Source organism: Juglans regia, chromosome 1, assembly GCF_001411555.2.
Source record: "Juglans regia cultivar Chandler chromosome 1, Walnut 2.0, whole genome shotgun sequence".
Lineage (NCBI taxonomy): Eukaryota > Viridiplantae > Streptophyta > Magnoliopsida > Fagales > Juglandaceae > Juglans > Juglans regia.
The window spans coordinates 42,566,609-42,584,109 of NC_049901.1; the positions used below are offsets into that span (position 1 = coordinate 42,566,609).

At 35.6% G+C, this 17,501-nt stretch overlaps 1 protein-coding gene across 1 annotated transcript; it reads left to right on the top strand.

The window, feature by feature from the left end:
- Window positions 1-1,104: 1,104 nt before the first annotated feature.
- On the top strand, window positions 1,105-2,483 carry LOC118348877. The gene is made up of 2 exons (XM_035691416.1): window positions 1,105-2,317; window positions 2,461-2,483. The coding sequence occupies exons 1-2, from the start codon at window positions 1,105-1,107 to the stop codon at window positions 2,481-2,483; spliced, it is 1,236 nt and encodes a 411-aa protein (XP_035547309.1).
- Window positions 2,484-17,501: the final 15,018 nt, after the last annotated feature.

Genomic DNA, 17,501 nt, shown 5'->3' on the forward strand with positions numbered 1-17,501 from the left:
TTTCTCTCATTGACAGTCTTTTTAAAATTTGAACTACATTCCGGATTATCTAGAAAAATGCGTTTGAGGATAAAATTATGTTTTTCTTCAAACGTACATTTTAGTTTATTTGAGATTAAAAAGTACATACAAAACAACTTAATTTTTTTATTTTATTATAGAGCTTAATTATAATGTTATTTAAGAACTTTTTAAAACTCCTAACGCAATTCAGAACAAACCAGGAGAATATTACATGTAGATAGTCCACGTTTCCCTGTATTTAGACGTTCAAGCTATATATATATACATATATCGTGCCCGTGCATGAGTTGATTCATTCAAGCTCGGTTCAACCTTCATACCATGGCTCATTCAAACCCTGGTAGGCACTGGTCAATCCATTTACGCCCCTATTGAAAAATCTACCAGAAGCAAACTCTATATAAGGAGCTCTCCTCCAGCTTTATGTATCCATCGACTTATAAAAAATTTCTATATATTTTTTCCCAAAATAAATTGGCTTGAGAGAGAGAGAGAGAGAGAGATAGAGAGAGAGAGAGAGAGAGGATATAAACGTCAATTCCTTCATATTTAGCTTTAGAAATAAAGATGGGTTTATCTCGAGGGAAAAGCGTCTTCATAGTTCTGTTTTTTTTCACCATTTTATTTGCATCTCCCCAACTTGGAGCAATGAGGCCATTAGAAGGAGAACAATGGCGGGCGAAGACAAGCCTTCTGGTTCTGTCCCTTCAAAAGGGCACTCCGGTTCGTCCATCTGGTCCCAATCCATGCACTCACATCCCTAGAGGGGGCACGGGTGAATGCACCTGATTAGCTAGCTAGCCGGTATGCATGCTGCACATGCACGTACAACCTGCATGCCTTTTTCTGACTCTGTTATTATTTTATTCTGGAAGTTATATATATTATATATATATATATATTTATATATGTTGCTGCTGTTTCCTTTCCATGGCCAAGATTAGAAGTCATGCTGTAATACGTTAATAACATTTCTTGGGTACCTCTAAGAGACGATTACAAAAAATGCTGTCTAAATATAAGCCAAAATTGATAGTGTTGCTGGAACCTTTTCAGAGTGTGGTTAAAATCCATAGTTTCATGCGGTTATTGAAATTTGATGAGGCGATATCAAATGAGACTGATGGTGGTAAAATCTGGGTGTTTTGGAAAAATGAATTGGATGTGCAGGTGGTTCACATGAGTTCGCAGTTTGTGTCATTATGCATTACCGAAGGAAGTAATCATTTCTTGGGTAATTTTATTTATGCAAAGTGTAATAGGCTTGAACGACAGCTGCTTTGGGAGGAGTTGAATTCGGATAGAATGGGTGGGGAGCCGTGTTTCTTTGCTGGGGATTTCAATGTAATTCGGTCGGATATTGAGAGGTGTGGTGGGCGTCAGAGGAATAGAGTTGCAATTGATGAGTTTAATAAATGGATTCATCAGGGTGGGTTGTTGGAAATGAATTCACAAGGTGGTAAGTTTACATGGTGTAATGGTCAGCAAGGTTTATCTAGAGCTTGGGCAAAGCTGGATAGAGTTTTACTTGATGCAAATTTTCTATCTCTTTTTCCGACTGCTCATTGTTTGTATCTTCCTAGGACTACATCGGACCATTGTCCTATGGTTATAGAATTTTTAAGTGATCCTTTCTCTTATGGTCCACCTCCATTTCGTTTTCAGCAAATGTGGGTTGAGCATCCGGATTTTATGACTCTTGTTCAAAAGGTTTGGTATGAATCGGTTATTGGTTCGGGGCTGTTTAAATTAGCCACTAAACTTAAAAAACTTAAGGTGGCGTTGCGTGTATGGAACAAGAGTGTATTTGGGAGAACTAATACTCAGATTGCTATTCTTGAAGATAAGATTGAGAATCTGGAAAATTTGTTGCAGAGAGGTTGGGATGATGATATTGAAAGGGAATTAGTAAGGACTTCTAATGAGTTGTCTTCTTGGAGGATTAGGGAGGATATTAGATTGGCACAAATGGCTAAAATTAAGTGGAGAATGGGTGGTGATAGGAATACAAAATTTTTTCATGTGTGGTTATCTAATAAAAAGCATAGGAAAATTCATCAGTTAAGAACCTCGAATGGGTTGGAGTTTAATTCTCCGGAAGCAATTCATCTTGGAGCTGTTGATTATTTTTCTGATTTTCTTCAAAGATCTAATCCGGTTAGGGAGGTGCCTGATTTATCTAGTTTAATTTCATCGGTTATTAATGATGAGGATTGTGTCCGGCTTTGTGGGATCCCTTCGTTGGTTGAAGTGAAAGAGGCTCTATCAACTATTCCTATTAATAGTTCTCCGGGTCCAGATGGTTTTGGCGCGGGTTTTTTTATGAGTTGCTGGGAGGTGGTTAAAGTGGATGTTTTAGAAGCCATTTCAGAATTTTTTCTATCAAAACGCCTTCCGAGATTTTATTCGGCTTCTTATATTGTGCTTATCCCGAAGGTAGATATGCCGTCGGGGTTTGATAAATTTAGGCCAATTAGCCTTTGTTCAGTTTTCTATAAAATTTGTTCAAAAATTATTGTGAATCGCATGACAGGTTTCCTTCCCAAAATGATTTCTCTTGAACAAGGTGCGTTTATACCTGGGCGAAGTATTTTTGAGAATATCAGTCTTACCAAGGAAATGGTTCACTCTCTGAAGAGGACGTCACATGGTGGTAATATTATGATTAAAGTTGATATGGCTAAAGCATATGATCGGGTGGAGTGGCAATTTTTGCTTGAGGTTTTGAGGTGTTTTGGCTTTCCTTCTTCCTTTTGTGCTCTGATTAGTGCTTGTATTTCGAATGTGTGGTATTCTGTGATGCTTAATGGTACGACGAAAGGTTTCTTTCAAGGGAGGCGGGGTTTGCGCCAAGGGGATCCTCTCTCGCCTTACCTTTTTATTATTCTTCAAGAAGTACTTTCTAGACTTTTGAAACAAAGCTTTGATGGGAACAAGATTGGAAAATTTTCCCAAGCTAGAGGTACTCCTCATATTTCTCATCTTATGTATGCTGATGATATTGTTATTTTTCTGAATGGGGGTAAGAAATCGGTTAAGGAACTTTTGGTGGTTTTTGAAAAATATGAAAAATGGACAGGTCAGCAAATTAGTAAAGAAAAGACGGCTATATTTTATTCTCCTAAAATTTCGTTAGCAAGAAAGAGAGATCTTAAAAGGCTGACAGGGTTCTCTGAAGGTTTGTTTCCTTTTAAATACCTTGGGGTTCCGATTGTTTTAGGGCGTCTTAAGCATGAGCATCTAGAGGAGATGATTAACAAAGTCTGGAATAAAATCAGTGGTTGGAAAATGAAATTATTATCTGCGGGTGGGCGCTTAATTTTACTTCGTCATGTGCTGTCTAGTATGGCTTTACATATTTTTGCAGTTTTACAGGTTCCTCATTCTATTATTAAAATTTTAAATCGACTGTTGAGCACATTTTTTTGGGGTGAGATTAATGGTAAAGGAAAAAAAAAGTGGGTGGCTTGGGAGAATATTTGTAAGCCAATAGAGGAGGGTGGTCTTGGTTTGCGGAATTTGGGAGATATTCAAAGAGCGTTGCATATGAGGTTTGCTTGGAATCTTTTGAAAGGAGAATCTTTGTGGGCTAGTTTCTTTAAAGGAAAATATGTGGGAAATTCGAGTTGGTGTCTTATTGATATGAGAAAAGGTACGAGGTTTTGGAAAATGATTGTCAAAAGTATTCCGAGTGTTTTTAATAATTCTAAATGGAGAGTTCGAGATGGTAATATTTTATTTTGGTATGATAAATGGAGAGATGAGGGTCCTCTAATTGATGAGTTACAGATAGTGGGTAATCCGATGTTGCAAGTTAAAGAGTGTAAGTTGTCCAATAGTTGGGATGTGGAGTTTTTGAGTACGTTAGTTGGTCAGGATAAGGTGGAGAGTATTATTGAGGCTTTGGCTGGGTGTAAGGGAGGATCTGATGTATTGATCTGGATGAAGAATGACAATGGGAATTTTTCGACTAAATCCGCTTGGGATTATATTCGGGTTCAAGGTTCTAGTATGGAGTGGCATCCTTGGGTATGGCATAAATTACTTCCACTTAAAGTTTCGGTTTTAATGTGGAAGGTGTGGTTCATGGCATTAAGTGTTGATGATCGTCTTCGGCGCATTGGGATCCAGATTGTTTCTCGTTGTGATTGTTGTGATGAAGGTAATTATGAAGATCAAGATCATGTGTTACTTACAGGGAAATTTGCATCAGCTATATGGCACTTCTATGGATCTATTTTTGGTATTCCTATTGGTCGTACTTGGAGGGAGACGGTTCAAATTTGGTTTCGAAGGGCATCTTTTAATTCTCAACTGGGATTAATAGTGGGGATTTTACCGTCTATTATTACTTGGCACCTTTGGACTAGACGTTGTGCTGCACGTATGGAGGGAAGGTTCTAGTCTATTTTTTCGGTTCGGCTTTCTATTACTAGATGGATGGGAGTTGTAGTTCGAGATATGAAAAATGTTAGTAATTGTTCCAGACATGATTTACAGGTTTTACAGTCATTGAATATTCCTGTTTTGGTTCCTATTAGAAAGCATGTACAACCAGTGGCTTGGCAAAAGCCAGCTCATGGGTGGTTTAAATTGAATACAGATGGGAGTAGTATGGGTAATCCTGGTTGTTCAGGGGTGGGCAGTATCATTAGGAATGATCGTGGTCTTATGGTTTATGCTTTTAATTCTTCTATTGGGATCGGTACAAGTAATAGAGCGGAGTTGTTAGCTGTTCTTCAGGGGCTCAAAGCATGTAAGGAGTTGGGGATTAATTTTGTAGAAATTGAATTAGATTTGCAAGTGGTGATTTCGTGGTGGCATAGGAGAAGGTGTGGTGTGTGGTATTTAGAAGATTTTTGGGAAGATACGTTGTCCCTCATGGATTCTATGGTGTGCGTTGTTCGTCATGTTTATAGAGAGGGAAATAAAGTTGCGGATTGGTTGGCTCGGAGTGGTGCATTGGGTCTTAATTCAGAGTGGAGATTTGTTAGGGAGGTGCCTAGGGTGCTTCGTGGTTTAATCCGTTTGGATAATTTGGGTTTGCCTTCTTTACGTTATCGTTAGTGTCTTGTTCTTGTGTAATGTTTGTCCGTTTTTAGTAGGTTTGTAATTTTGTTTTGTAATTTTGACATCTGGTAATATTGTTTGTAATACTAGGTGTCGGTCTGTAACCACGGTATTCCTCCGCCACAAGTGAGGGTTATTAATAAAATTTGGGACGGGGTCACTCATGGACAGGTGGCTTCGGCTCTTCTATAAAAAAAAAAAAAAGTTAATAACATTTGACATTTATTATTGCTTTCATCAGCCTGTAATAACATTTGCATTGGGCACAACCATCTAAAGTACGATCGGTACTTTTCATGAGCCTTGAAATTCATGTTACTTGCAAATATTAAGAAATTTATTAATTCAATTTTTATTTTTGTTCTTTGAGTAATGAGTTATTTCCAATGTTTTTTACATGCACGGCCACTTGAATATGTACATGATCCTATGTATATCACGAACTTTGGAGAGAGGTTTCGAAAATACAACGCCAAAGTGTATAAACTTTTGGAACAAACTAAGGAATAAAAATGTGTGATGATTCATAAAGACTTTTATCCAACAGGAATAGATAAAGAGTTACTTCCATGTAACATCCCGATTTCGGAGGTCCAGGGAGAACTCCTGTTACATGCTTAATAAACTTAAACAATGCTAACATATATATTCTCCAAATCCAACTATATATTTCCAAAGGCTCCAAATCAAACATAAATTCCTCTAATTTGATTAACGACACATACTCGTCTATCAGATCATCAATACAATAAATTCAGTAAAATAGATCAACTGCTCCACATATATCAAATAACATAATAAAATCAACTAGACTTTACACAAGTCTCCATAAGCCATATAGACATACTGAAATCCAACCACTAAATAAAATAAATCCCCCAATAGGAATAGTACCCTGAGGTACTCAACTCCTATCCTCAGCTAATCTTTCACACGCACTCTATTACTGATCCTCAGTTGAACCATCAAAGTCATATGAAATATTGTGAAAATAAAGTGGTGAGTTATCAACAACTAAGTAAGTAAAGAACATGTACTAGTATGTAAATATAAGCATTTACAAAATTCAGAATGCAAAACAAAACATTTACTTTCATAATGCAGAATCCAAATATATTGTCAAAATATCAGAGCGAAACTTTTAGAAATATTCTTATTCAAAAGTACTTGACATAACATAACTGAGACACCACCTTATTAGAACAAAGGCCATTATTATTACCTGTGGTAGGGTTGTATACCATTATTATACTTGTGGCAGGGGCATATACCACTATTATTACTCGTGGCGGAGCCGTGTACTACTATTATGCCCATGACAAGGTCGTATACAACTATTACACATGTGACAGGGCCTTAAAAGAACAAAACAAAAATAAAATTAGATACAGAATCAAAAAGTTATGCTAAAGGTTTTTCAGATACCATATCATATCAAAAAGTACTAAATAGATTCAGATCATTTCAAATATTAAACAAAAAAACATATTCAGAATATTTTCACATCACATGTACAAATTTTTAGATTTCATATTCGCTCTTTTTGCATAGTTCAGAAACAGAATGCCAAAATATTGCTCCTGTCTACACAGTCATGACAAAAATATTTATCTTTTATACAGATTTTATGAGTAATGTAGAACACATAAGTGATGTTGTTTATAAGTTTTCTTTTCAAAACATAACATGCATGTTTTTCATAAATTAACCTCAGTCCATATCTTTTAATGTAAAGCCTAGCGTAGGAATCTCGTTTATCTAACTCGGGTAGTGTAATCTCTACGTTTTGTGGCCGTAATCTAATCATGTCACAAAAACAGAAATTAGAAAATATTTGTTCACACATTAATAACCCATCTAGTACATAAACTTAGCTAACAAAAACTTTACTTCCCTAAGAATAGAATAGAACAAGTTCGTAACCATTTAAGTATGTAAATCAGCCCATAAACAGACAAATTCTACAACCAACCAACACCAATTTAGTCCTGTAAATCATTCCACCATTTCACCGACTACGCTATCTAATAATCATCACCAGCCCACAATTATACCCACTCTTCACATGTTACACAATCCAAACAGCAACACCACAACCCAACCAATCCACTACTCTGCCACAAACAGCAGCATGCATCATGTCTCCTCCACTTGAAAACTCCACAATTTTAAATGTTACGACATATCCAACAAAAACCAACAAATAACAACACACTTTATGGATTTTTATTAGTTAAACTGACCTCGTATAAAATTTTCCAGCAACTTCTAACCAGTCATAAAACGCACGTAACAATGCCAATAATGAGCCTAAAGGTATGAATATCTTACCTAAACTCGTGTGTGTGGCTTGTGGAATTAAAGGGCGGAACAACACGGTCTAGAGCACTGGCCACATCCTGTGATATAAAGTAATGATGTTAAATTACACTTAAGAGTTGGGTAATGTACCACAATGGTAATTATTGAATGAGGCATTACCTATGTTGGTTAGGGAATTTCTATGGCTCCAAACATAAATGATACACTACGGCAAAGGGAAACGATCTGTGCCAAATTTCTATGAGTGATAAGTTAGCGAAAGTGCATAGAGAGAAAATTAGAAAATTACTCAACAGAATTTGAAGAGACTCACTACTATTAGGTTGTATTTCGGCATAGACAACAATAACCTACGAATGGTGGCATTGGCATTCTATGTCCATCAAGATGGGTTAGGATTTGGAACAAGAGATGAAAAGAAAAAGAAAAAAAGTATACACATACACACAGAGAGAAAAATAGTGAGAATGAGAAGTAGATCTGAACTTTTAAAGGGAAAGGGAGAGGAATAAAAATAAGGGAGTTAACGGTGAGGGATGATTATTGTGTTCCAATAAAATTCTGATGAAGGGTTGGTGGCAACCGACTGAAAAACAAAACACTTGAACCAGGGGGTGTCACACGACTACTTAGTGGGAAAGAAAAGAAATAAAATTTCAAAGAGATAAAATTGAGATAAACCTATAACTATTTGTGAAGAGATGAACATAGAGAGAGAGAGAGAGAGAGAGAGAGAGAGAGAGAGAGATGGTTGATCACGTATTATGTGTGGATGGTTAACGGCAACAGTGATCCACAGAGACCCACGAACCGTAACACTCAAATTCATCAAAAATTGTAGGATAGAGAGAGAGAGTGCGAGAGAGAGAGAGAGAGAGATCTGTTAAGAGAGATTTTAATGTGAGAAAAAAGGGAGAACTGCAGAGGTGGAGGGTTTGTATCGGGGTGGGAAGAAACTGTCGAGTGAGAGAATGCTAAAAGGAAAGGATACATATCGAAACGACGTCATTTTCGGTTCCCCTCATTGGCTTCTCGTGGGTTTGGTCTAGGCTTTTGCCCTGAGCCTGGGTATTACATCCTCCCCCTAAAAAAAATTTCATCCTCAGAATTTGCTACAAGACATCAAAATTCCCATCAAATAAACTCGCATATTTGACTCGCATCTCTTCCTCAAATTCCCAAGAAGATTCGTTAGTAGCGTGATTATTCCACAAGACTTTAACCAAAGGAATGGTTTGGGTCCATAACACTTGTTCTGGGCCAACCCGATCAAGAATCTCAAAGGGCCCAACATATCTAGGGCTCAACTTACCATTTTTTTCAAATCTCATGACTCATTTCATCGATGCAATCCTTATAAATACCTTGTCTCCAACCTCAAACTTCAGTTGGCAAGGGTGATTATCTGTATAGCTCTTTTGTCAACTCTGTGTTGCCTTTATCCTAGCTCGAATGGTCTCTATCTTCTCTGTTGTTTTCTGTATGATTTATGGCCCCATAATTTGTCTTTCACCTACTTCGTCTCAATACAAGGGAGATCTACACCTCCTACCATATAGTGCTTCATAGGGTGCCATCCCAATACTAGCCTGGTAACTATTATTATAAGCAAACTCAACCAGTGGCAAGTGTGGCATCCTGGTCACCCTGAAATCCAATATGCACGCCCTTAACATGTCCTCCAAAATCTAAATAGTCCTTTCCATCTGTCCATCCATCTAAGGGTGAAAAGTAGTACTAAAATTCAAGATGGTGCCCATAGCCTCTTATAGACTCCCCTAAAACTTCGAAGTGAATCAAGGATCTCTATCTGATACAACTGATACCGGTACCCCATGTAATCTTACTATCTCTTGTACATACAACTCCGCTAATTTCTCCATCTTATATGAAACTTTGATGGGCACAAAGTAAGCAGTCTTCATCAAACGACCCACTACCACCCATATCACATCCTATTCACTCAGTGACCCATGGTAGTCCTATCACAAAATCCATAGAGATATGTTCCCACTTCCATTCTAGAATTTGAAGTGGTTGCAACAATCCTGGCAGTCTCTGATTTTCTGCCTTCACTTGTTGGCACGTTAAGCAATGTTCTACAAATTTCACAATTTCCCTTTTTATACCATTCCACCAAAAAGATTCTCTCATATCTCGATACATCTTGGTACTCCCAAGGTGAACAGTGTAAAGAGAACGATGTGCTTCCTCAAGAATCACCCTTTTTACCCCATCGTTGTTAGGCACACACAATCTACCTCTAAATCTCAATGCCCCATCATCAGAAATGCTAAACTCGGAAGTATCCCTTTTTCTTACTTCCTCAACAAGTTTTACTATCCATGAATCTTCTTTCTGGGCGGCCTTAATTCTATCTACCTACCAAAGTTGGTTGAACTGTCAAACTGGCCACGAACTCCTATCGATTACTAGTGAAAATCTCTATCCTGGCTCTTTCCATGTCCATTAGCAACTGATGTTGAGTAGTAAGAGTTGCAAGTGTTGGTCCCATAGACTTCCTAATTGGTGCATCGGCTACCATATTAGCTTTGCATGGGTGATAGTTAATGGTACAATCGTAATCCTTGATCAATTCAAGCCATCTACTCTGTCTCATATTTAACTCCTTCTGAGTAAAGAAATACTTTAAGCTCTTGTGATCCGTGTAAATTTCATATTTTTTCCCATATAAATAATGCCTCTAAATCTTGAGTGCAAAATTAACTAGGCTAACTCCAGGTCATGTGTGGGGTAATTTGTTCATGTGCCTTCAATTTCTGTGAAGTGTATGCTATAACCTTCCCGTGTTGCATCAATACACACTGCAAACCCAACCTTGATAAGTCACTGTAAACTACAAATCCTCCTCTCTCATTGGGAACTGTCAAAACTGGAGCTGTCACCAATCTCTTCTTCAACTCCTGGAAGCTTTCCTCATCTTTGTAATCCATTCAAATGTATTATTCTTCCTGGTAAGGGCGATAAGAGGAACTGCTATTTTAGAGAAACTGTTAATAAACTGACGGTAATATCCAGCCAATTCTAAGAAACTTCTAACTTCATGCATATTGGTTAGTCGTGACCAATTAACTATTGCTTCAACTTTCCCATGGTCTACTGAAATGTCATCCTTTGAGACTATATGACCCAAGAATTACATGGACTCAGGCCAAAACTCACACTTCTTCAACTTAGCGAATAGCTTCTTATTCCCAAGTGCCCTAAGTACTTGTCTCAGATGTTCTTCATATTCAGTTTTGCTCTTGGAGTATATCAATATGTCATCTATGAATACTACCATAAACCTATCCAAGAATTCGTGAAATATCCAATTCATCAAGTCCATAAATACAGCTGGGGCGTTAGTTAGGCCAAACGGCATGACCAAGAATTTATAATAACCGTATCCGATCCTAAAAGCTTTCTTAGGCATATCCTCTGCCTTGATCTTCAATTGATGATACCCCAATCTGAGATCAATCTTGAAAAAGACTTGAGTGCCCATCAATTGATCAAATAAATCCTCTATGCGGGCCAATGGATATTTATTCTTTATGGTTACTCGGTTAAGCTCTTTGTAATCAATACACATTATCATTGATCCATCCTTCTTTTTCACAGACAAGACTGGAGCTTCCCAAGGTACCACATTGGGCCTAATAAAACCCTTGTCTAATAAATTTTGCAACTTTTCTTTGAGTTTTGCCAACTCAGATGGTGCCATTTTGTAAAGGGCCTTGGTAAGAGGTGCCATACCTGAGACTAGTTCAATGGCAAACTCCACTTCTCGATCTAGTGGTAACCTAGACAAATCCTCAATGAATACCTTTAGATACTCGTTCACCATGTGGACATCATCTAACTTCAATTCTTGATTTGGTTAAACCACCATGTAGGACAAATATCCCTGAGACTCATCACGGATTGACCTGCCAACCTGAACAGCAGATATAACTTATAGTAGGGCACGCACCCTGGATTCTGTAAACTGAAACTCCTCTCCCTCTAGAGGTTTGAATACCACCTCCTTTTTAAAATAGTCAATACTGGCATAATTGGAAGCTCACCAATCCATTCTCAATATTACATCAAACCCAATCATATTAATTGGATTAGTTGGCATCTCTCTCTCTCATTTTTATTGGACACCCACGCAGAATCTTGTTACAAGTCACTGAATTTCCCGCTAGGATCAAGACTATTAAATTGTAATCCATCTTTTCAACTTCCACAAGGCAAAACTTGACATAATCCATTAAAATAAATGAGTGGGTAGCTCTAGAGTCAAACAATAGTAGCTTTATTGAGAAAAAGAAGAAGAATTCCTGTGATTATGTCGATATAATCCATAAAGATAATTACTTGAGCAGTCCAAAATTTTAACAAAAGGTAACTTAATTGGAGGAAAGGAGAGGATTTACCTTTGATTATGTCATTCTTGTCCTCAGCTTCTCCAGGACGCTAAATATTTCTTCTATCTCTTGAATCCGATCAGCCGCTGTGTTTGAATCACCTCTTCCATCAAATGTGGGAGGATGAGTACTATTAAATTGCTTGAATATGCAGCCTCCCTCATTGTTGGTTTCTTTCAAATCTGTAAGATTTCGGACTCGGCGATGGGATGTCATCCTGTAAGCTTAAACTTGGTTAAACGTTCAAAAGAAGGAACTCACATATACAAAATGTATATATATACATAAATATAGATACAAAAGTAATAATTAAAACAATTTCAAAACTTTCTTGTTTTACCCATTCCTAACCATATGTTTAATCAACTTAAGGTATGCATATTCTAAAATCTTGAGTCTCACTAAAATTCATGCCCTAACATTTTCTACGCCTAAGTCTTGGTGTATGATTAGAACTCACATGCTATAATTCTTAGAACCCAAAATTCTCCAATCATATCCTAGATCCTTTCCTACCACTTGAAATTCATACCTGACCTTAAGGCAACTTACATATTTCTTAGACTAAACCTTGAATGTCTTGATAAATCATTTGCTCAAAGTCTGCAAAGTCTAAACCTCAGATCTCGAAAACCTCAATCCATAAAGTCTGTAGAATCTCAAACTTGGCTCTGATACCAACTGTAACACCCTGATCCCGGAGGTCTAGGGAGTTAACTCTTGTTACCTGATAATCAACTTCAACAATGCTAATATATTCTGCAAATCCAAATATATATTTCCAAAGGCTCCAAATCAAACATAAATTCATTTAATTTGATTAACTACACCTACTCGTCTGTTAGATCCTCAATATAATAAACCCAATAAAATAGATCAACTCCTCCACATATCTCAAATAACATAATAAAATGAACAAGAGCTTACATAAGTCTCCATAAGCCATAGAGACATACTAAAATCCAACCACTAAATAAAAGCAATCCTCCAATAACAATAGTACCCTGAGGTACTCAACTCCTATCATCGGCTAATCTTGCTTGCGCACCCTATTTGGCCTCATTAATGTATTTAGTGGAAGGCCCCAATCCAAAAAATGGAAAGAGCTCTTCTCCTTCAGGAAGTGAAAGTGAATGTTTAATGGTGGAGGTTGGGTTCTAGCCTCGCCAAGGCCAATAAATCTCTTAAGTTGGAACTGCCGAGGGCTTGTGAACCTTTGAACAGTTAGAATCCTGAAACTTCTGACAAATGAAAAGTCCCCCAACTTGGTTTTCTTAATGGAAACCAAGTGCAATAAAAGTAGAATTAAGTTTATAAGGGTTAAACTGAAGTTTGATAACTCCTTTGTTGTAGAAAGTATTGATTGTAGTGGAAGTTTGGCTCTCTTGTGGAACAATATGGTGGATGTTCAGCTTGTTAGTTATACCAGATGGCATATTAATGCAATTATCTCAAAGGCTCCCATTGTATCAGCTCCGTAGTAGTTTACTGGATTCTATGGTCATCTAGAGACATCAAAAAGGGAAAGTAGCTGGACCCTTCTTAAGCACTTGAAACCAAATAGAGACATACCATGGCTTTGTGCTAGGGATTTCAATGAGATTAAATGTCAAGATGAGAAATGTGGACCTGCCTCTAGACCTTACAAGCAAATGGAGAATTTCAGGGAAGCTCTTGAGTTCTGTGCTCTAAGCGAAGTTCATACTATAGGCTAGCAATTTACTTGGTCCAATAAAAGGGGAGATCAAGGTTTTACCAAAGAAAGACTTGATAGAGCCATTGGTAACCCTGAATGGCATAAAAAATTCAACTACTCTTGCTGCTCAGTTTTACTTGCCATCAATTCTAATCGATCAAATAGATTGTAGATAATCGTGGCCACTCAATAACATATCACTCCATGATAGGGGCCACTTTCATTCCATCATTATTCTTAAACTTATTATATATACCATCAGTATTGCTAATTGTTATGTGGCAAATTTTGATCCAAAATACACATGGTTCAATTGCTGATACATGCAAAATTCAGGAAAAACTAGCAGTATGACATTTATAAATTATCAAACTAGCGATGAATAATGTAGGTAATGGGTATTCTATGACCCATATTGTGTCAACATGGGTGGGGAAGTTATTAAAATTAACTCCCCACCACTATCACTTAACTTCAGGGAAGTTAATTAACCTCCCATGTGAAAACTCTTTAAATAAGAGTTTTACGTACATTAAATTAAGAAGAGTGAAAAAGTTAATATACAAAAGAAAAGATCTCATCTCTTTCTACAATTTCTTAGAGCAACCATCTAAATCTCTTGATCTTGAAGCGTGGATTTTTTAGGAGACTCTAGTAGCCTCTTATAAGTGACGTAGAGGTGCAAACAACAAAGTGACGTGGGCTGTAAGAGGAGTAAAGGTCCGGCCTTGTGGGAATTCCGCTCCTTAAAATAATTCGAATTAACCTTATTTAACAAATATATTTACACAAATCTGTCATAGTAAGTCGAGGATGCAAGTCTATGCAGGAATATGGCCTACAATTTTGGCCTTGTAAGTCCTCATCATCTTTTTGTATGCAGTAAATGCAGGTACGTACATTTTTCACTTATAGTCGTGAAATGAAAGGAACCTGCAGTCCATTAATTCATATAATTTACATATATATTGATTATCTGTCATGTATAACTATATATATATATATATATTTAAGAGGATTATAAAATATGGACATTACACTTATCTTTTACACATCAAATTACAGAGAATAGTGAAAGAATTCTATGAAGATTTCTTCTTCATGCATGCCCCGACTTGTTGCGCAAACCAAAATGTAATGCAATTAGCCTTCTCTCTCAAATGGGCCGGGCATATTAATTAGCTTTCATTTTTTGCAAGTTATAATATATATAATTGTTGTAAGCCCCAACGATGGAGACAGTCATTATCTATGCTATGATTAGGATTTTCTATTGGTGGTTTGGTTAATCAGACTTTAAAACTTTGACATAAATAAGCAACAAAGAATTTAATTAGCTAATTCAAAATTACTGTTCACAAATAATATTTTTTTAAATCAAATTCTAGTCTCGCCCATTTGTGTATTTTCAATATTGTGACTTCTTTTTTTCGTTTTTCTTGTTTTAATGTGGACTGAAACAATTGAAAATCATACCCCAACATGCAGTAATAATATTAATATTACGTCATGAATTCATGAATGTAATCAAAATGGAGAATGATCATAAACTTTCTAGGAAAATCTTACAGACTTTCTGTGATTGGTAACCCATCACTAATGTAATTATTAGCATTGGTTTGACTTATTTTTTCAATTTAAATTAATTGGGTTTTGTTAAATACGGAAATAAATTATAGAAAAAAATATATACATGTAGTAAAACTTGTACGTAGTACATGAACTAGTGTACGTTACCCAATCAAAATCTATCATGCTGTGAAGCAAACACCTTGCATGGGCATAAGTGAGGCCTGAATATCTTTGTTTTGGTTCTTCATATTTTTTTGGTTGAATATATTATCTTAAAATGAAAACCCCAAGAGAAAATAACTAATATAGGGTATCGTTTGGTTATACAAATTATTTCGTCTTATTTAATTATTACAGATTTTTTAAATTTATGTATAAAATATAATAAATAATTCAATTTTTTTAAATTTTAAAATAAAAATAATATTAAGATATTATATTTTAATAATATTTTATTTAATTTTTATTTTATCTCATATGTATGAGACCTAAGTTGTTTTAGTTTTCTTGCCCACGTTCCAAGTAGATAGGAAAAAGACAGACACGGTCACACAAGGAACAAATTAAGGTAATAAACAATTTATCATTACAACTTTTTCAAATCTCAATACAAAATATAATAAACAATTCAACTTTTTCAAATCTTAAAATAATAATAATAATAATAAATAATATTCTAACAATATTTTATTATCTCAACTCAACTCAACTCAACTCAACTCACTTTAACATCCAAACTCAACCTAAGAGTGTCTGTCTGGAACCGAGTCAACAAACTTACGAAGTCAACCAATTTTACTTTTGCTCGATAAGTTCTTTGACGGTTTTTTGAAAGGAACGATTCAAAGAGAACAGTCCCTTTGTCCTTTGTTTCTTTGATAGAATCAACTAATTTGGACGAACGTGATTGGCGAGGAAATAATATCCAAAGTAATATAAATAATTTAACTTAATTTTTTTAAAATTTTAGAATAAGTAATAGTTTTACATTGTATCCAAGTCTTAAATTCAAACTTTTACTCTAAACTATATTCTATTTAATTAAATATTTTATAAATTGAGCTTATATAGTTATTGAGAGAAAGTCTGACTCATAAGTGAAGAAGATTTTAAAAAATATAGTATAAATTTGTTTTAGATTGTAATATTGTATATTCTTTTTCTAAGCTCTTAACTTTTTTTTTCTCTAACCAATAATATTATATATTCTATTAAAATGAATATTGATTCCTTAGATTGTAGATAGAAAACAAAAGGAAATTAACACATGATCAGGAATATAGATCATGGTGGTCAGAGTTCTAGCAACATATATATATATATATATATATATATATATATATATATTTATGGGTTCGTTCCGAAGTCCATCAACTTTCGGAAGTCAACCTTTTTGACTTGGGCTCTGTAAGATCTTTGACGATCGATCCTTTGGGATAAAAAAAAAAAAAAAAAAAAGATTTAAAGAGAATTGTCCACACAGTTAATTAGCACCATTGACGAGCTAAACGAACATATATATATATATATATATATACATATATATATATATGTATATATATATATATCATGATCTTCGAATTTTGGTAGCAATATATATAATACATAAATCCTTACAAAACGTACTAAAAATAAGCATAAAAGTACTGCGTACGTGCTGGTTGGCTTATAATCTTGAACCAGATCTGCATGTACATGCATTGTTCATCGTTTTATCGAGTAGTTTATAATTGTATGATAGGGTTTGCTTGCTTTAATTAAAGGACAAGCAAGCACCAGCTGAATTCCTAAATGATTAGTACTGGGGATTACATGAATTTACTAATTAGATTATTTACACTTCAAAAGACAGAAGTGACAAATGGATCAAAGCACAAAGAAAAGAAAGGATCGAGAAGATAGCTAGCCACTAAAGAATCTCATCAACTTAATTTATTCTTTTGGATATGTGTACAGAGTGTGTAGTAATGAATCAATATCATGCATGATTAATTATACAAACAAACAAAAATACAAAGATGAACCAGAAAGAAAAGCTAGCAAATTGTTTTTGTTGTTATTATTTTCACAATAAGTACAATACTGAATTATAAAATGTACCACAACATTTTGGATTAATAGGTCATCATGAATATTCACTTTCTTTTTTATTTATTTATTTATTTATTTTGTTTTTATATTTTCATTCTTGTTATTTAATGCTAGTTGTTTTGGCTGATTGTTGAAATGTGAAGTGGTATTTTCGGATTGGGTGGAGCAACATGACCCTTTCGTGGTGTTGTCCCAAGCAAATGAGCCCTGGGGTGACTTGCGAATGCCCTTTGACTGATTGTTGAAAGGCGAGGTGGAATTTTCGGATTAGGCCCAGGTGGTCTAATTGGAGTGCCCTTCTGCAGTGACTC